At 42.1% G+C, this 15126-nt stretch overlaps 1 protein-coding gene across 1 annotated transcript in view; it reads left to right on the forward strand.

The window, feature by feature from the left end:
- cnksr1 (connector enhancer of kinase suppressor of Ras 1) overlaps nt 1–14969 on the forward strand; it is a 44498-nt gene extending 29529 nt beyond the window's left edge. The window contains exons 8-21 of the mRNA XM_049595401.1: nt 673–741; nt 928–1053; nt 3867–3970; nt 6673–6818; nt 7183–7361; nt 7463–7496; nt 7746–7921; nt 8026–8099; nt 10227–10298; nt 10725–10795; nt 11788–11849; nt 11946–12033; nt 12321–12502; nt 14109–14969. Coding sequence (XP_049451358.1) covers nt 673–741; nt 928–1053; nt 3867–3970; nt 6673–6818; nt 7183–7361; nt 7463–7496; nt 7746–7921; nt 8026–8099; nt 10227–10298; nt 10725–10795; nt 11788–11849; nt 11946–12033; nt 12321–12502; nt 14109–14543 — 1818 coding nt within the window. The 3' untranslated portion in view covers nt 14544–14969. The remainder of the gene's footprint in view (nt 1–672; nt 742–927; nt 1054–3866; nt 3971–6672; nt 6819–7182; nt 7362–7462; nt 7497–7745; nt 7922–8025; nt 8100–10226; nt 10299–10724; nt 10796–11787; nt 11850–11945; nt 12034–12320; nt 12503–14108) is intronic.
- Nucleotides 14970–15126: the final 157 nt, after the last annotated feature.

Below are 15126 nucleotides of genomic sequence, written 5' to 3' on the forward strand. Positions count from 1 at the left end.
ACACCTTGGGGGACAGGACTTTCTCAACAATGGCTGCAGCATTGGTGTAGGGCCCAAGACAAATTTCCCACTCGCTGGGACAATAAAGTTAATCTTGAAATCTTAAATCTTCTTCATTGCTGCTCCCACCCTCTGGAACTCACTCCCTAAACACATCAGAGACTCCCCTTCACTCTTCACCTTCAAGAAACCCCTCAAAACACACCTCAAAGAAACTGCTGACAATCTCTAAAAAATGGTGTTCTTGTTCTCCCTCTCGGCATTATTTCTCTTCTTGGATTATTTCATTGTTCTCTGTAAAGTGTCTTTGAGTGTCCAGAAAAGCGCTATATAAATCCAATGTGTTATTATTAATATTATTAGATCTTCTGTGCTGCCGCATTGAAGATGGGTGTGTGTGTGTGTGAAAATAATATATCAAAACAGCACTCTTACTGTGTGTAACAGGAGTTCATAAACAACCATTCACAAAAAAAAAAACAAGCCCTCATACCTGAAAAAACTCTCCTACATCGACAAAATAGGTAAAAATATACAGTAGTTGACACCAGCAGACAGAAATAAGAACATAATTTGTTCCCAAGAATTGAACACAAATTACCAAAAGTTACACTGAACTATATTTAGCTGGGTTTACTTAGAATGAGTTGTTATTTGTGTCTCCTTTTGCAGCCTTCAACTGATGCCTATCTGAAGATTTTGGCTGGTGATGAAGTGATTCAAGTGAACGACCAGATAGTGGTGAGTGTTACAGCATGTATACACAAGCCTGCATGTACGGTATGTTGCACTGCTCCATTGCACTGTGTATGTGCAGTCTTCTTAGATCTGAGACAAACCTCTGTGCATTTACCGTTCCTGCAAAGTGTCTCCACGTCTGAAACAATAACCTTCAAGGTGGAATAATTATGTGCTTTGCTGCGTCAGGTGGGCTGGAGCAGAGCTAACCTTGTGAAGAAGCTGAAGGAGAATCCCAATGGAGTGACTCTGGTCCTGAAGAAGATTCCGGGGTCGTTGCGACGCAGAAACCCATACGAGCTCTCCTCCACACAGGTCAGGGATTATCAAAGTCCTCCTTGACTCAACTCATTACTCTGTCTACTTCTTAAAGTAGGAAAGTTTTAAATGTACTGTATCTGCTTTTCTGATTTCTAAAGACAACTGTGTTCAGTTCTGCTACTAGCCAGGGAAGTTGGTATGGATGTATTAATGGTTCCTAGAGGTTGATGATCATAATGATGCTCATTAATATCCCCTCGACCAACACTTTGATCTATGATGAGGTGTCTTAAAGGGGACCTATTATGCTTTTCCTTGTTTTCTGTCATGTTACAGTGTTGGATGTCCATATTAAATGTGGCCAAAGTTTAAATTATGAAGTAACTTATGTAAAAGTAGTTTTTTTCTACTTTCAAAACAAGCTGATTTCAGTGTTTGACAGATTTCTCTATATAGTCGTCTGCTCCAGGCACACTACTGCACGTATCTACATTCCATATGCTACATGTAGCCACATGCTAATGTCAGGGAAGCACGTAGTCTCTTGATTTTGGATCATATTCCTGCTGGAACATGTGCATTCCTCAGCTGCAATAACAATTCACAGATGCGGAAGACGAGGATATGCAGACCAATCAGAACAGACGAGGCTTTTCCGGTAGTGGGGCTTAAAGAGACAGTAAAGCAGAGCGTCTCGTCAGAGGGTGAATACAGGTGTTCCAGCACAGACAGTATGAGGGAAATAAAGTGGGGTTTTTTTTATATTAAAGCTTGTAAACATGGTCTAATAGAAACACGAAATACAAGTATGAACCTGGAAATTAGCATAATAGGTCCCCTTCAAAAACATACACATATACATTTTCATCCGCTTATCCGGGGTTGAGTCGTGGGGCATCAGGCCAAGCAAAGCACCCCAGACATCCCTCTCCCCATCAACGCTTTCCAGCTCCTCCTGGGGGGACTCCGAGGTGTTCCCACGCCAGATGAGATATATAATCTGTCCAGTGTGTTCTGGGTCTGCCCCAGGTCCTCCTACCAGTGGGACATGCCAAGAACACCTCTAACAGGAGGCGCCCAGGAGGCATCCTGATCAGATGCCCGAAACACCTCAACTGACCCCTTTTGGACATGAAGGAGCAGAGGCTCTACTCAGAGCTCCCTCCGGATGTCTGTGATCCTTACCCTATCTCTAAGGCTGAGCCCAGCCACTTAATGGAGAAAAGTCATTTTCAGCTGCTTGTATCCATTATCTCATTCTTTCAGTCACTACCCAGAGCTCATGACCATAGGTGAGGGTTGGGACGTAGATGAACCAGTAAATTGAAAGCTTTGCCTTCTGGCTCAGCTCCCTCTTCACCATGACGGTCAAACCACTGATCCATCTCATGGTCCATTCTACCCTCACTCATGAACAAGACCCTTGTACTTGAACTCCTTCACTTGAGGCAGTAACTCTCTCCGAACCCAGAGAGTGCAGTCCACAGGTTTCCGGTAGAGAACCACGGCCTCAAATTGTCTCATCCTGACCGCTTCACACTCGGCTACAAACCGCCCCAGTGTATGCTGGAGGTCATGGTGTGATGAAGCCAACAGAACCACATCATCTGCGAAAAGTAGAGACGCAATTCTGAGGATCCTAAACTGTACTCTTTCCTAGCTCGGCTGTGCCTTGAGGTCCTGTCCATGATTATCACAGACAGAATCAGTGACAAGGGACAACCCTGCTGTAGATATTCCTGGCCCCAAAAGAAAAATCCACACACAAGGAACATCAAAATCTCATGTTCTGATTGCCTTGTTCACAAGAAGGTTCATCCTTCACGAAATTGGCAAAACTCTGAAAAAGAAGGAAAGCAGAATTCTCACCATGTGTCAGCTCCATCCAGCACTTTCAGAGCATCTTGGTATTTAATGAACAGCATCCATCAATACATCATTTGCTGTCAAACGCAGCATCTTCACCACCAGCCACATTCTGACAGAACATTAGGCAAAACTGTGCATATCATCACTGTATACCAGTATGCACAATTACTCATGATGAGCCCACACAGGCACTTCAACATTTCTCAGGAATGTCATTCTTCTTGTTACTCATACTTTGCCTCCAGAAGCTTGTGGGCTCGAAAACTTCATTTGGAAATTGTGTAATCGTTTGTGAAGCCATTAGAATAAACCCCAAGCCAACAGCGTTTTTGTCGCACGCGTACAATTTTCATTTCCTACCACTTAGTTTCAGTTTAGGATAATTACACCCGAGAGTGACACATCAAATCATCTTTCTAAAAGCTGGATTGGTTACACGGTTTATACCAGGGGAACCTGAAGCAACCCTGTCATGAGAATCCTCACCTCCGTTTCCGTTTGATATCTCTCGGGATCCGTTTCCATGAAAACTTACTCTCAGTAGTCTCTATGGTGACTGTTGTAGACACTGGATTACATACTGAACCTCTGACAAGAGCACACACACACACACACACACACACACACACACACACACACAGACACACACACACTGCATTTCACACATCGCCTTGTGACTATTACCATGTTATCTCAGATCTTGCTGCCGCCGTAGGGTGAGAAAACACACATAAGGAGATGTGAATCAGCTGTGTGTTTCAGCTCCTGTTGCCCTCACTCGCTGCCCGAGACTTTCACAGACTGTGTGTGTGTGTGTGTCAGTGTCTGTGTTGTTGTCTCATCTCTTAAAGCAGAGTGAGCAGATGGAGACCTGAGGAGAAAGCTGCCATTACAATCCACATGACACTTGCTTCTTTACCCCTCCGCTTACCCCTAAATACACACTCACAGTTGAGTGTGCACATTCACATGCTTGTATTCTCCCGGTTTCTTTTCAGAGGGAGGAAGAGGAGAAGGAAGAGAGTTCAGAGGAGGACGAGGACAATCCGAGGCACTCCATATTTGAGAGGGTAGCAGCTTCTGTCAGATCCCTGTCTTTTAGGTGAGAGCATACATTAGCTTTTCAATTTATATTAATATTCTGAGTGTGTTTGGTCACTGGGGGCAAAACTGGATATTAATATGATTTTAACCAACCTGAACCTTCCCTTCACGTTTCAAGAATCCTCTTTTACTTGTCCTTTGAGTGAGGGCATAAATCATCAAAAGACAGCCATTGCATTAGGCTAAATGATTTATATGACCAAGATAAAAGAAACACAAAATGTTTGTACATTAAAGTTATCATGGGGAAATTATGTTTGCTGGTTGCATTATAGGAGCAATGTCTTGGTGAGTGGGTCCTCCTTTTTGTTTATATTCAGTGCACATGCATACAGGTGACATGAGACACATTCCTACCAGCTGTTTCACTCTATACACTGATCAACATGCAGTGATGGGTAGTAACACGTTATATTTACCCGGTCATATGAAAACAATTAATTGAATTTTTTTTTTTTTTTACAATTGTACTCCTAATGGGACTTTTCGACAGTCATGTGCTGGCTTGCCTTGGCTTGGTTTGGCTTGGTCAGGTTTGGGATGTCAGCCCAGCGCAGCAAGGATTTCCGTTACAACAGGGCTACCCACTTGCCCATAGGAGTGTTTTTCGCAATACTTTTTACTCCTGTTTGAGTAAATTTGCAACAAGATATATGTACTTTTACACCACAGCAATGGTCCAAAAACAAGCATTAAGATAGCCTGTCCACACACTAACCCCCTGCTGATCACGGCCACTCGAGACAATGCTTGTTGTGACTCAACCAGATGCGCAGCACCGTGTCCCAGAAGCGTCTCTCCGCTCTGCTAGTGACACAGTTTTTTTTCTTGTTGTCATGAATCAAGATTCTGTCACTGCATTGCCTGTTTTTTGCACCAGAAGTTGTCACAAACATGTATTAGTTTACTAATAAGCTGTAAAACGAGAAAGTTTGTGACCTGGCCGCATTGTTGGACACAGTTAACCAAAGTGCCAGCACCACACACCGCCCACCGGCCAGACCAGCTTTTACATTTTATCTGCCTCATTAAGTGCTGTATGGATAAAGTAACAGTTTTAGCCACTGTGGCAGAAGTTATTTTTTGATAAAAGTTACCAACTACAACTTTAACAGCAAGTTCTGTAGATGTAAAGTGCACCTCACATTTGCATTACCTATTGAGAACCTGTCCAAACGTAAGACGCTGATTTAATCAATGGGCTCTAATGAAGTTAGTCACTACTTGAGTATTTTTATACTTTTTTCAGTCTTTTTTATACTCAAGTATTTATTTGTATGACTGCTTTTACTTTTACCCAGTGTAATTATAAAATAATAACACCTTTACTTGAGTACTGTTTTTGTTTACTCTACCCACCGCTGTCAACAGGTGGCAGTAATGTGCAAAGAAATGTAGCAACACACCAACAAAATGCACGAAAGACGAATAATGTGAGCAAATAATCGATGTAAACAAGAACACATGCAAAACTTTTTAATGAGAAACATTGATGAAAAAAAATTCAAGAATATAGTGATTACATTTTTTATAAACACCGCAGAACAAAGCAGCTCGGACATGACATAACAAATAAAATGAGAAGTTAAATAAAAGATGGTGGGCATTACATCCAGGTCGATGTAGGTCCAATGTACTTCAAGTGAGGGTCCCAGACATTATAAAAAGACTCTGCTGAGGAGTGAAGCATACAGGATGTATATTCATTGGGAACACATTGCAATATAAGATTGTGCCACAACTTTTTTGTTGGAGCAGCAGCCTTGGTCCAAAAGAGAAGAATAATTTCCTGGCAGCAAAAGCCAGAAGATCGAAGAGTCTCTTATGTTTGATATTTGTAATATGACCATCCGGGAGACCCGACAAGAGGCACATATGAGAAACATCAAATGTTAACAGAATTATAAGAAACACCATACATAAGCAGAATATGCTAAATAAAAAGTGAATGAAACAATTTCGTGGAGGCAAATCATCCTGGCGTACCTGTGTCTTGATTTCTCTTGAAGTGCTTGAATTTCTCACATAACCGATAAAAAGCAAGTCTGTTAAGAAGAGTCATAACTCTACATTGACGTAAGTTTGGTTTGCTAAACTACCAGTGATTTCCTCAGCAGAGCACAACCTCCCACAAACCCTTTTGAACTCATTAATCTGCCAGGACCCGGTAGGTTTGCGATGAGGTCACACTGCAAATGCCATAAATTCCACTGTGCACACCCACAACCCACGGCTGACTGGAAGTGAGAGCATATGAAGAGATGAGCCGAAAGATGAATAGATGAGGGGGGTTTGGAGAGATGAAGAAAGACACGAACAAGGGGGAGAGAATAAGAAAAAAATGGGCGAAGGGAGGAAAAAGAGTGATGGAGAGGCGAAAGGAGACAGTGAGAGCTGATGGAGAGCAGGCGTACTCAGACAAATGGAGGGAGTAGGCGTGGATGGTGCATTAAGGTTGTAAATAATCCTGTCACATCCTGCTAAACTAAAACTCCAGTGTAAAGAAAAACAAGTAGAAACTTCACTGGCGAACAGTCAGGAGTTATATTTATGTTTTTAAAAGACAACACAGGTTGTTCATTATGTTTCACCTCATATTACTACGGCTGAACCTTTAATATCAGACATGGTAGCCTCTCAGACGCACCTGAATGCACCACCAGTGAGATGTTAATTGGTCTGTGTGTTTTTCCGCTGCAGGAAAGCTGTTCACGGGCCAGAGGTACAGCAGCAGCCTATGGGACAGGAGGAGTCAGAGTTGGCCTCTGACAGGGAGCGGGAGGGGAGTCTGACTCTCACTTCATATCAAAGCCAACAGGGGGGGCTGTCACGGCTGTCAGTCTCAGGTGAGAAACACAGAGGGAGCTCGGGGCTTCTGCTAGGGAGCATCTTGTTTCCACTGTTGGAGGCAGGATATTGGATGGGACATAAAGCCGAGATGGTTTTGCAAAGACAGCAGATCTTTATTAAAGAGACATGAAAGAATAATAACCACTGTACACATTTGTACATCAGTTACTCACCTGGTGTTACGTTGAATTCATGACTGTACATGGCTAAGCCTCCTTCTGGCCACCAATGACCACAATGAGGAGATTTGTCATCTTGATACAGTGAGAATATTTAATGTAGATCACCGACGGCTGACAAATTCAGTTTGATATTATAAAGTCAGGTTAAATAGCTCATACATCCGTGTGTGTTTCTCAGGGGAGTTTGAGAGTTTGGACCCTTCAAGACTGTCCCCACGGCTAAGAAAAGACCGGTCTCCCTCACCCAGAAGTCCGTCTCCATCCCTGGGATTTGGGACTTTCAGAAGTCCCTCACCTCAGGGGATTGACCAGCAAAGAGCCAGCGTCAGCTCCTGCCCTGAGATGGTGGGACACACGGTGAGAGAGGCAAACTTTTACTACCAGACATTTAAAAGCATATAGGTAATGTTTAAATTTGAATGAAACACAGAATAAATTCTATGGGTTTGTCTTTTCAGAGCAATAAGGACACAAAGAAAACCTCTACAAAAGGTAAGAGTTTGTTCATTGAAATTCAAGATTAGAACAAGAGCAATTTAAGTCCCAGTTAAAAGCAGTATAGGGAATAAACATGTTTCTAGAAGATGTTTCCCAAGGGTTAATTTCCCAAATGTGGTGCCATGCTAGGAAGAAACTAGAGTAATATGTAAAAGTTCAAGTGTTTATTCTTTAAAAAATGTGTTCGTTGATGTCTTGTTGATGGCTTTCTGCTCGTCTTCTTCCCTCCTTTGGTCCCTCCAGGATCAACGACGGCTATGAGTCGGCGCCGTGTGTCCTGTCGCGAGCTGGGTCGACCTGACTGTGACGGCTGGCTGTGGAAGAAGAGAAAGGACAGCAGCGTCTTCCTCACCCAGAAGTGGCAGCGCTTCTGGTTTATCCTCAAGGGGCCTTCCCTATACTGGTACACAAGCCAACAGGTGGGAATAAAACTATGAGAAAAGTTCATCTCTGAAGTGGTACCATGTTTTCTTTACCTGAAAATAAAATTGATCATGTGTGTGTATGTGTTTTTTTTCTGCAGGATGAGAAGGCAGAAGGTTTTGTCAATATATCCAGCTACAACATCGAGAGTGCCGGAGAGCACAAGAGAAAATAGTAAGTATGAACTCAGTGATGGGTCACATTAAAATGCTCTTTATCCAGGAATATGGGAGGGTTTTTTAGTGTCTTGGTATTATCAAAGACAGGGTGCTGCACTCATAAAGAATTTCAATCTTTTTGACGCCACTGGGTAGTGTGAAACAGAACCTTTACTGTCCCTGTGCACAGTGGATGCTCTGTTTTGACTTTATGCAACATGGCTTACGTGATATACATGATGCAGGAATCTGCAAACCAAAACCATTTTTCTCTATTTTTAAAATAACTCCTAAAGGGAAACTTTTGAATTTTTATAGTTCCCCATTTTCTGTATCTAAGTGACTTGTGGAGATGGCAATTTTTAAATTACTTTTTCAGTATTGACAGAGGCAGCTGCAGCATGGAAACAGGCTGCAATGTGATCCCTGCAGGCAATTGTGAACTGTCAATTTATGTTCTATTAAAAGTGCTTGTTTTTGCCGCTGACAGACAGATTGTTATGAGGAGTGTCTGACAACATTACAGAAAAGCCCCTCTGGAGAAATGAAACGTTTTCCCTTACCTTTCACTGAGCAGGTCAGCTGTGTTTTCTGCTCTCCAAAGAGTGACTTCTCTATACTTCCACCGTTGTTTTTCCTACAATAAGTCACCTCTCGCAAGATTTCAGAACAAGATTTCTCCTTGAGTGAGACTTGGTAACTATAACAAACAGACCAGTCAAAGGTTAAGAAACCTTTCATTTCTCTCCAGGGTCCTTTCCATAATTTTGCCACATACTTATTTCAATCAGGAGAGACAGAAGAATGAAGTTAAGATGATATTTAATGCAGAAAATGAGTGTACAGATTAACAGAAGTCTTTGGTGCTCAGACACCAGAAGGAGATACTTCGTGATCGAGGGAGATCTGAGCAGCAGCAGGATAAATCCCCCTCCATGGAGTCCAGACACCGATGGTTGTGGTGGCTGCTGACTCTGAGGCTGCTGAGGTGTATGAGGCTGATGAATCTGTAAAGACTGAGGGCCTGTTTATACGGCTCCGTATATTTCTGAAAACGGGTATTTATCTTTGCGTTTGCACCTGTCATTTACACGTAACTGGCGTTTTTCTCGACAAAAATGGAGATTTTCAAAAATGGCTTCCAAAGTGAAAGTTTTTAACAATATCTGTGTCTATGGAGACGTGTAAACAGGATAGACGGAGATTTTGGAAAACGATGATGTTGCAACCCAGTTTACGCAGGCCCATTAGGCGCCCGGGAGCCACGACAACAATGGTGGATATATGCCGGGTTGTTGATGTTTTGTTAGCACTTTTGGGAGTACTTATGAGCTTACAAATGTACTTAGCACTATGCTACACAAGGTTAAAATGTAGTTTATCATTGTTTTTATCACTAGCGCCAAGAGGAAAACAAATCACTGTGCATGCGCAGAACGTTCTTCTATGGTGTTTGATATTTCGCGTATCGCCACGTACTGGCATGGCATGCTAACTGCAGCAAAAAGTTGTCATTTTTGCGTTTTTGTGTAAACAGGCATATCATTTTCACAACGGATCATGTAAACCCGGAATTTTTTTTATTTTATTTTTAATCTGTTTTTATTTGTATCGGTATCTGTGTAAACAAGGCCTGAGTGGCGATGGGGAAGTGGAGGGTGCGAACAACAGCAGTAAGAAAGAACGATGTCAGAGAAAGAATCATATTAAAATAGCAGGGGAGCAGTGAGATGATAGGCTGACAGAGAAGGTGTGTCGCTGTGCTATTGGCTGATTGTGAATCAGATGATGACTCACTTGACAGACCTAGACAATGACACCTAGATATAGTGAGTGAGCATACGTGCAAAGAGTGAATTGCAGGGTGAGAAAGAAACTTACAGCCTTAGCATGCAAAGTATTGTCTTCAGCTTCAGCTGTCACATAGATACATAAACATGGAAAAACAGGGTCCAGGTTCAACAATACAGAAGTTTCCCTTTAAAATAAAAAGCACCCGTTGTATCTGAATCTGAATTTATGAATGACAGAAGAGCTGGAGAATGAGAATCATGTCCATGTGGGCACATTGATGACTTGTGTGTTTTAATCTGTCTGCAGTGAGACTCATGTTTCTTCTCTCTCTGTTCTTCCTCCCTACAAGCGTGTTTAAAATGTGCCACCAGCGATTTCAGAACCTGTTCTTCGCTGCCGACAATGTCAGTGACATGGGCAAGTAAGTTGGATGGATGACAACCTGAGGAGCCTTTCCTCTTTTCTTTCTCTTCTCCAGAGCCTAAACAGATGAGCTGAGGTGGTTTAATAATGCAGATTAGCCTCCAGCACCACATTTCTTACATAAATGATCCGCTTTAAAATGCATCTCTCTAAATGTGGACTAGGAGCTTCGGCTACAAGACATGATGTCTTCATTCATTCATTTTTTGCTGCCGCTGAGCTCAACAGAGATGTCATATCATCCTGTAACAGATGCTGGTCTGCACTGCCCCCTACAGGTGGCTTTAGAGGATCCTGTTTTTTGTGCTGTATAAAGGAATGATCACTTTTGTTGAAATGTAAAGCTGTGTAACTTAAAGATTACTGAAAGAGAAATTGTATTTACTTTATCTGTGTTGATGTAGCTTGTTTGTTTTTTCTACAGGTGGATTAACAGTCTGATTACAGCCATACAGAAGCACAAGAAGTTCAGCACAGATTTAGACAGTGAAGAAGGTGAGGAAACATTCTCTTTTTATAATGGCTATGTTTTTATTATCTGTACCGAGGGTACGTACAAAGTTTGGCAAGCGAGCAATCATGTACGCAGCTTCTCATATGTGGAATCTTCTGCAGAAGGACTTAAAGCTGCATTCTTTGGTTCCTTTCGGCATTTTCAAAGCACTGTTGCAGGATTTTTGTACACGTACTTCTATATGCCAATGTCACAGTGTGTCATAGCTGGTCTTTGTTATCATAGTTGCCCTTTTTTTGCATTTTTTTAGTTCATTTCTAGTGTATATTAACATACTTTTTGGCTTTCCTTTGTAGTAATCTTAATTTGTGTTTTATATTGCTTGTTTCAGAGCTTTACATTTTTATTCTGTATTTTGGACGCTCTTGAAAAAGAGATTTTGAATCTCAAGAGGTATTTCTAGATAAATTAAGGTCTAATAAATGAAATCTTTGCTTATATTTGTACTTCTAATCATCAAAAGTCATGCACTTAAATATGCATGTAGTGGTTTCACTCCACCAAAATGTCTTGCAGTGCCTTTGGTGCACATATAATCATCTTTACATGACTTAAAATTAAAACTGACTTAACTTGACCAACTAAGAATGCATGATAAGGTGTCCTGTTGTACCTAAATAATGGGCTAGATTGGGATGTTTCCTCCTTTAAGTCCATTATGTCCAACATCAGAATACCTCAGTCATATCATGGTTATTTATAGGACAAAAAAATCAATAAATGTCTGTGTATTTGTCAGCATTGCAGTCCTTTTAATTTATGGATATGACAGTTTCACCAGGCACAGTTTTCTGGCAAAATAGGACAAACATAATTGCTGTTGCCATGGTTACCTGCAGTTTTTTTTTGTGTGATTTCAGACCTGTAAGCCAGTTGAAAATGATCAGAAAAGTTGTATGTGTGAATAATTGTGAGCCTACTGTGATATGATGTGTAATATTGATATTAATTTAACACCTGTGTTCACTGACAGAGTGTTATAGTGAGACTGAATCAGAGAGCGAGGGATCACCTTCGCCCCGCAGGAGAAACAAGGTCTGTGCAGCCTTTAGAGTTTTACACATGCATAAAAAATAACCACACATCATTTGGAGTATGGTTCTGATTATTGTGTCTCATTCTGTGGCTCAGAAAGTGCAGTCCCACACTCTGCCTCGCCCCAAGGCAAAGACGAAGGTGCCATTATCGAGTCCTGCGACAGGGGGCAGCAAAGGAACAGGTATGTGCTGTGTGACTGCCTCAGCTCCTTCCTTATTCTGTCCATTAATAATTTCTTTACTCAAAGTCCCTCTGATAGATGTTTTAATAATACTGTGAGTAAAAAATTTATTTCCTTCAAGACATGCTGTTTTCTTCCTCCCTGTTCACCCTGTGGATGTTTTGTCTCATCAACCCATCAACACATAATGTTGTCAGCCAAACCCTGCTTCTCTATTTGTGTCTAATTCCATGATTTTTGTGTCTTTATTCCCTTTTCCCTGTCTGTGTCTTCTTCTCTGTGAGAAGGAGGACAAGTGGATGAGATGGGCATGATGTTAAACAACATAAAGGAAGGAGGGGTTTCTCTGATGGGCCAGGAGCAGCCGTTTACACACGACCACTTCAGGAAATCGTTTATTCGACGCAACAAGAACCCAGTCATTAATGAGAAAGCGCACACGCTGCGGGCGCTGCAGAGCACTCTCAAGGTGAGAAGAATCAAAATCACTGATACACTGAAACAGGTCTGCTAAATTTCCCCTCTTACCTGTAGTGCTGTATATCAGTCTAGATTGTTTTAGTGTGACTTACTGAGTGTTGAGATATCTGCCGCAGAGATGTCTGCCTTCTCTTGAATATAATGGAACTAGATGGCACTCTGCTTGTGTTGCTCAAAGCGCCAAGAAATACATTTGAAAAACTCAACAGCAATTTCTCTTACCAGAAATCATGACCCAGTTACTCAAGATAATCCACAGACCTTGTTGTGAGCAGTTTCACGTAGGAACTATTTTTTTTAACCAAACTATACCTAGCAACCGCATTACTGCGCAGAAGGAAGCATGCATCTACTCATGGACAAGAGGCTTGTGACAGCAGAGATGTAAGCATTAATGGCATCGTCCTCAACCTGGTCTCACTCCGAAGTTGTCAAAACTTGGCACTTGATCAGTGACTTGCAGCGTCAGACACCAACGAAAAAAGCTGTCCTTTAACGTCAGCATGATTCGTAGCCGGTTGCTGTTATAGTGTAACGGCACTTGGCAGCATCAGGGGGAAAGCTGGCGGGACAAGAATGAAAATTAAAGTGGCAAAAGTCTAAGTGGGGCAGGCAGGAGTGAGTTGTGGATGGGTCCAATAAACACAGACCTTCACCCGGGAGAGCAGTGTTCGCATCTTGTAAGATGCTAAAGCCAAACCCTGTTCTTTTTTCTGAAACCCAAACACGTGCGTTTGTTGCTGAAGGGAAAAAAATGACAATTTGCAGTGTTGTACTGATGTAGTGCATTTATTTTGAAAGAGACTGTATGCAAACTGTACACTTCTTGTGAAAACGGAAGTGTATCTTGAAAAAAGACAATGCATGTAACAGGCTTGACAAGGTGTCCCTGAACATCAACAACCAACCAACCAGGGAACCTTGCATGTCACATGTGGACGTGGAAAGTCCAAGACCAAACGTCAATATGTGACGAGGTCGTAGCGAGAATGTGTTGTCATCCTCAGCTGAGCTGTACTGTTAGCTAGCTCAGTGGTGCTAGGTGAGCCAGCAGTAGATGCACCCTTCCTTCTGTGCAATAATACAGTCAGTAGGTGTAGTTTGGTATACAAAAAATAGTTCCAACATGAAACTGCTCACAACAAGGTCTGTGGATTATCTTAACTAACTGGGTCATGATCTCTGGAAAGAGACGTTGCTGCTGAGTATTTCAAATGTATTTTTTTGGCACTTGAGCTCCACAAACCAGGTGCTGTGTAGTACCATTATATTAGAGAGAAGGCAGACATCTCTATGGCAGATATCGCCAACACTCTGCAACTCACACCAAAACAATCTAGTCTGATAAATAGCACCACAGGTAAGAGGAAATATGTGTATTTTTGATTTCAGGATGAACTGTCCCTTTAAGTTGTTAATAGACAAAGTTACACTGGTCAATTAGAAATCACTGTGACTCCCTTTGCTTTTGACTGGAGGTCATGGACATAAGAATGAACTGATGTCAAATAACTGCCTTGTAGCCACAGCCAGAATCAGCAAGTTTGATATATGAGTATATCTGCGTGGTCACTGACACCCGTCTCACCCCACAGGCCAAAGAGGTGGAGCTGCTGCAGATCAACAAGATCTTAGAGGACTCTGATCTCACAGCTTCAAAGTACCGTCAGTGGAAGGAGCAAAACGAGGAACTAGTTCAAGAAATCGAGAGACTGGCCACACTCAAGGCTTCCAAAGCAGCGGACGACGCAGCAGTCCAGGACACTCCCACTGAGGCGGTTGCCTTGGAAACAGTCGCTACGGAAACAGCCACCTCAGAGACGGAAGGCGCACACAGACTGAGCCTGAGCGACGGGGAGCAGCTAGTGGACGCGGAGCCATCTGATGTTCTCCTGGAGATCTCGCAGGGCTCCCTGAGCACCAGCCCAGTGTTAGAACTCTCCCTGGGGTCGCTGCAGGATTCGATAAACGAGCAGCTGAGCGAAATGGTGGAGAGCGGAGAGGCTGCGGAGAACTACTTCTACATTTGAGACGCAGTCACGTCACTGCAAAGTTGCCCTGTTTACTAGAATCAGGCAAATGTGACACATTTGCCATGTGAGAGCGGTGCATTTCCTCTGCTGACATTAGGGTTAGTCAAAATTGCCATTGAATCAGCACTTTAATCAAGTATGTCGGTGAAATGCGGCAGTGCAGATTTAGACCTAGATTTGCTCACACACACACAAATATGACAAGTTTACAAAAGAGACAAGAACAATTTGCCAAGTGTCAGTGAGTTCACTTTGTATTTATGGGATTCTAAGGCTAATGATAGAAACCTTTCTTAGAATTCAATGAGGATTTGTAATATAAATAATGCCTGTTTTAATGTGATATGTAAATACAGTTTTACTATAAATACTGTATGTATTTGTTCATGGACATTACCTTAATAAAAAGGTATACAGTGGAAATATTTTGCACAGAGACTTTGCTTCAGAAACACTGCTGCAGCCCCTTGTTGGTCAAGGTGATGCTTTTTCTTTGTGGTATTTTTAGCTTTCTTCCCCCTGTGGAGAACACTCTGTACTTAAAGACACACATATATAGACTTGTGCACATGAACCCTAC

This window comes from Epinephelus fuscoguttatus, linkage group LG14 (assembly GCF_011397635.1).
Source record: "Epinephelus fuscoguttatus linkage group LG14, E.fuscoguttatus.final_Chr_v1".
Taxonomy (NCBI): Eukaryota; Metazoa; Chordata; class Actinopteri; order Perciformes; family Serranidae; genus Epinephelus; species Epinephelus fuscoguttatus.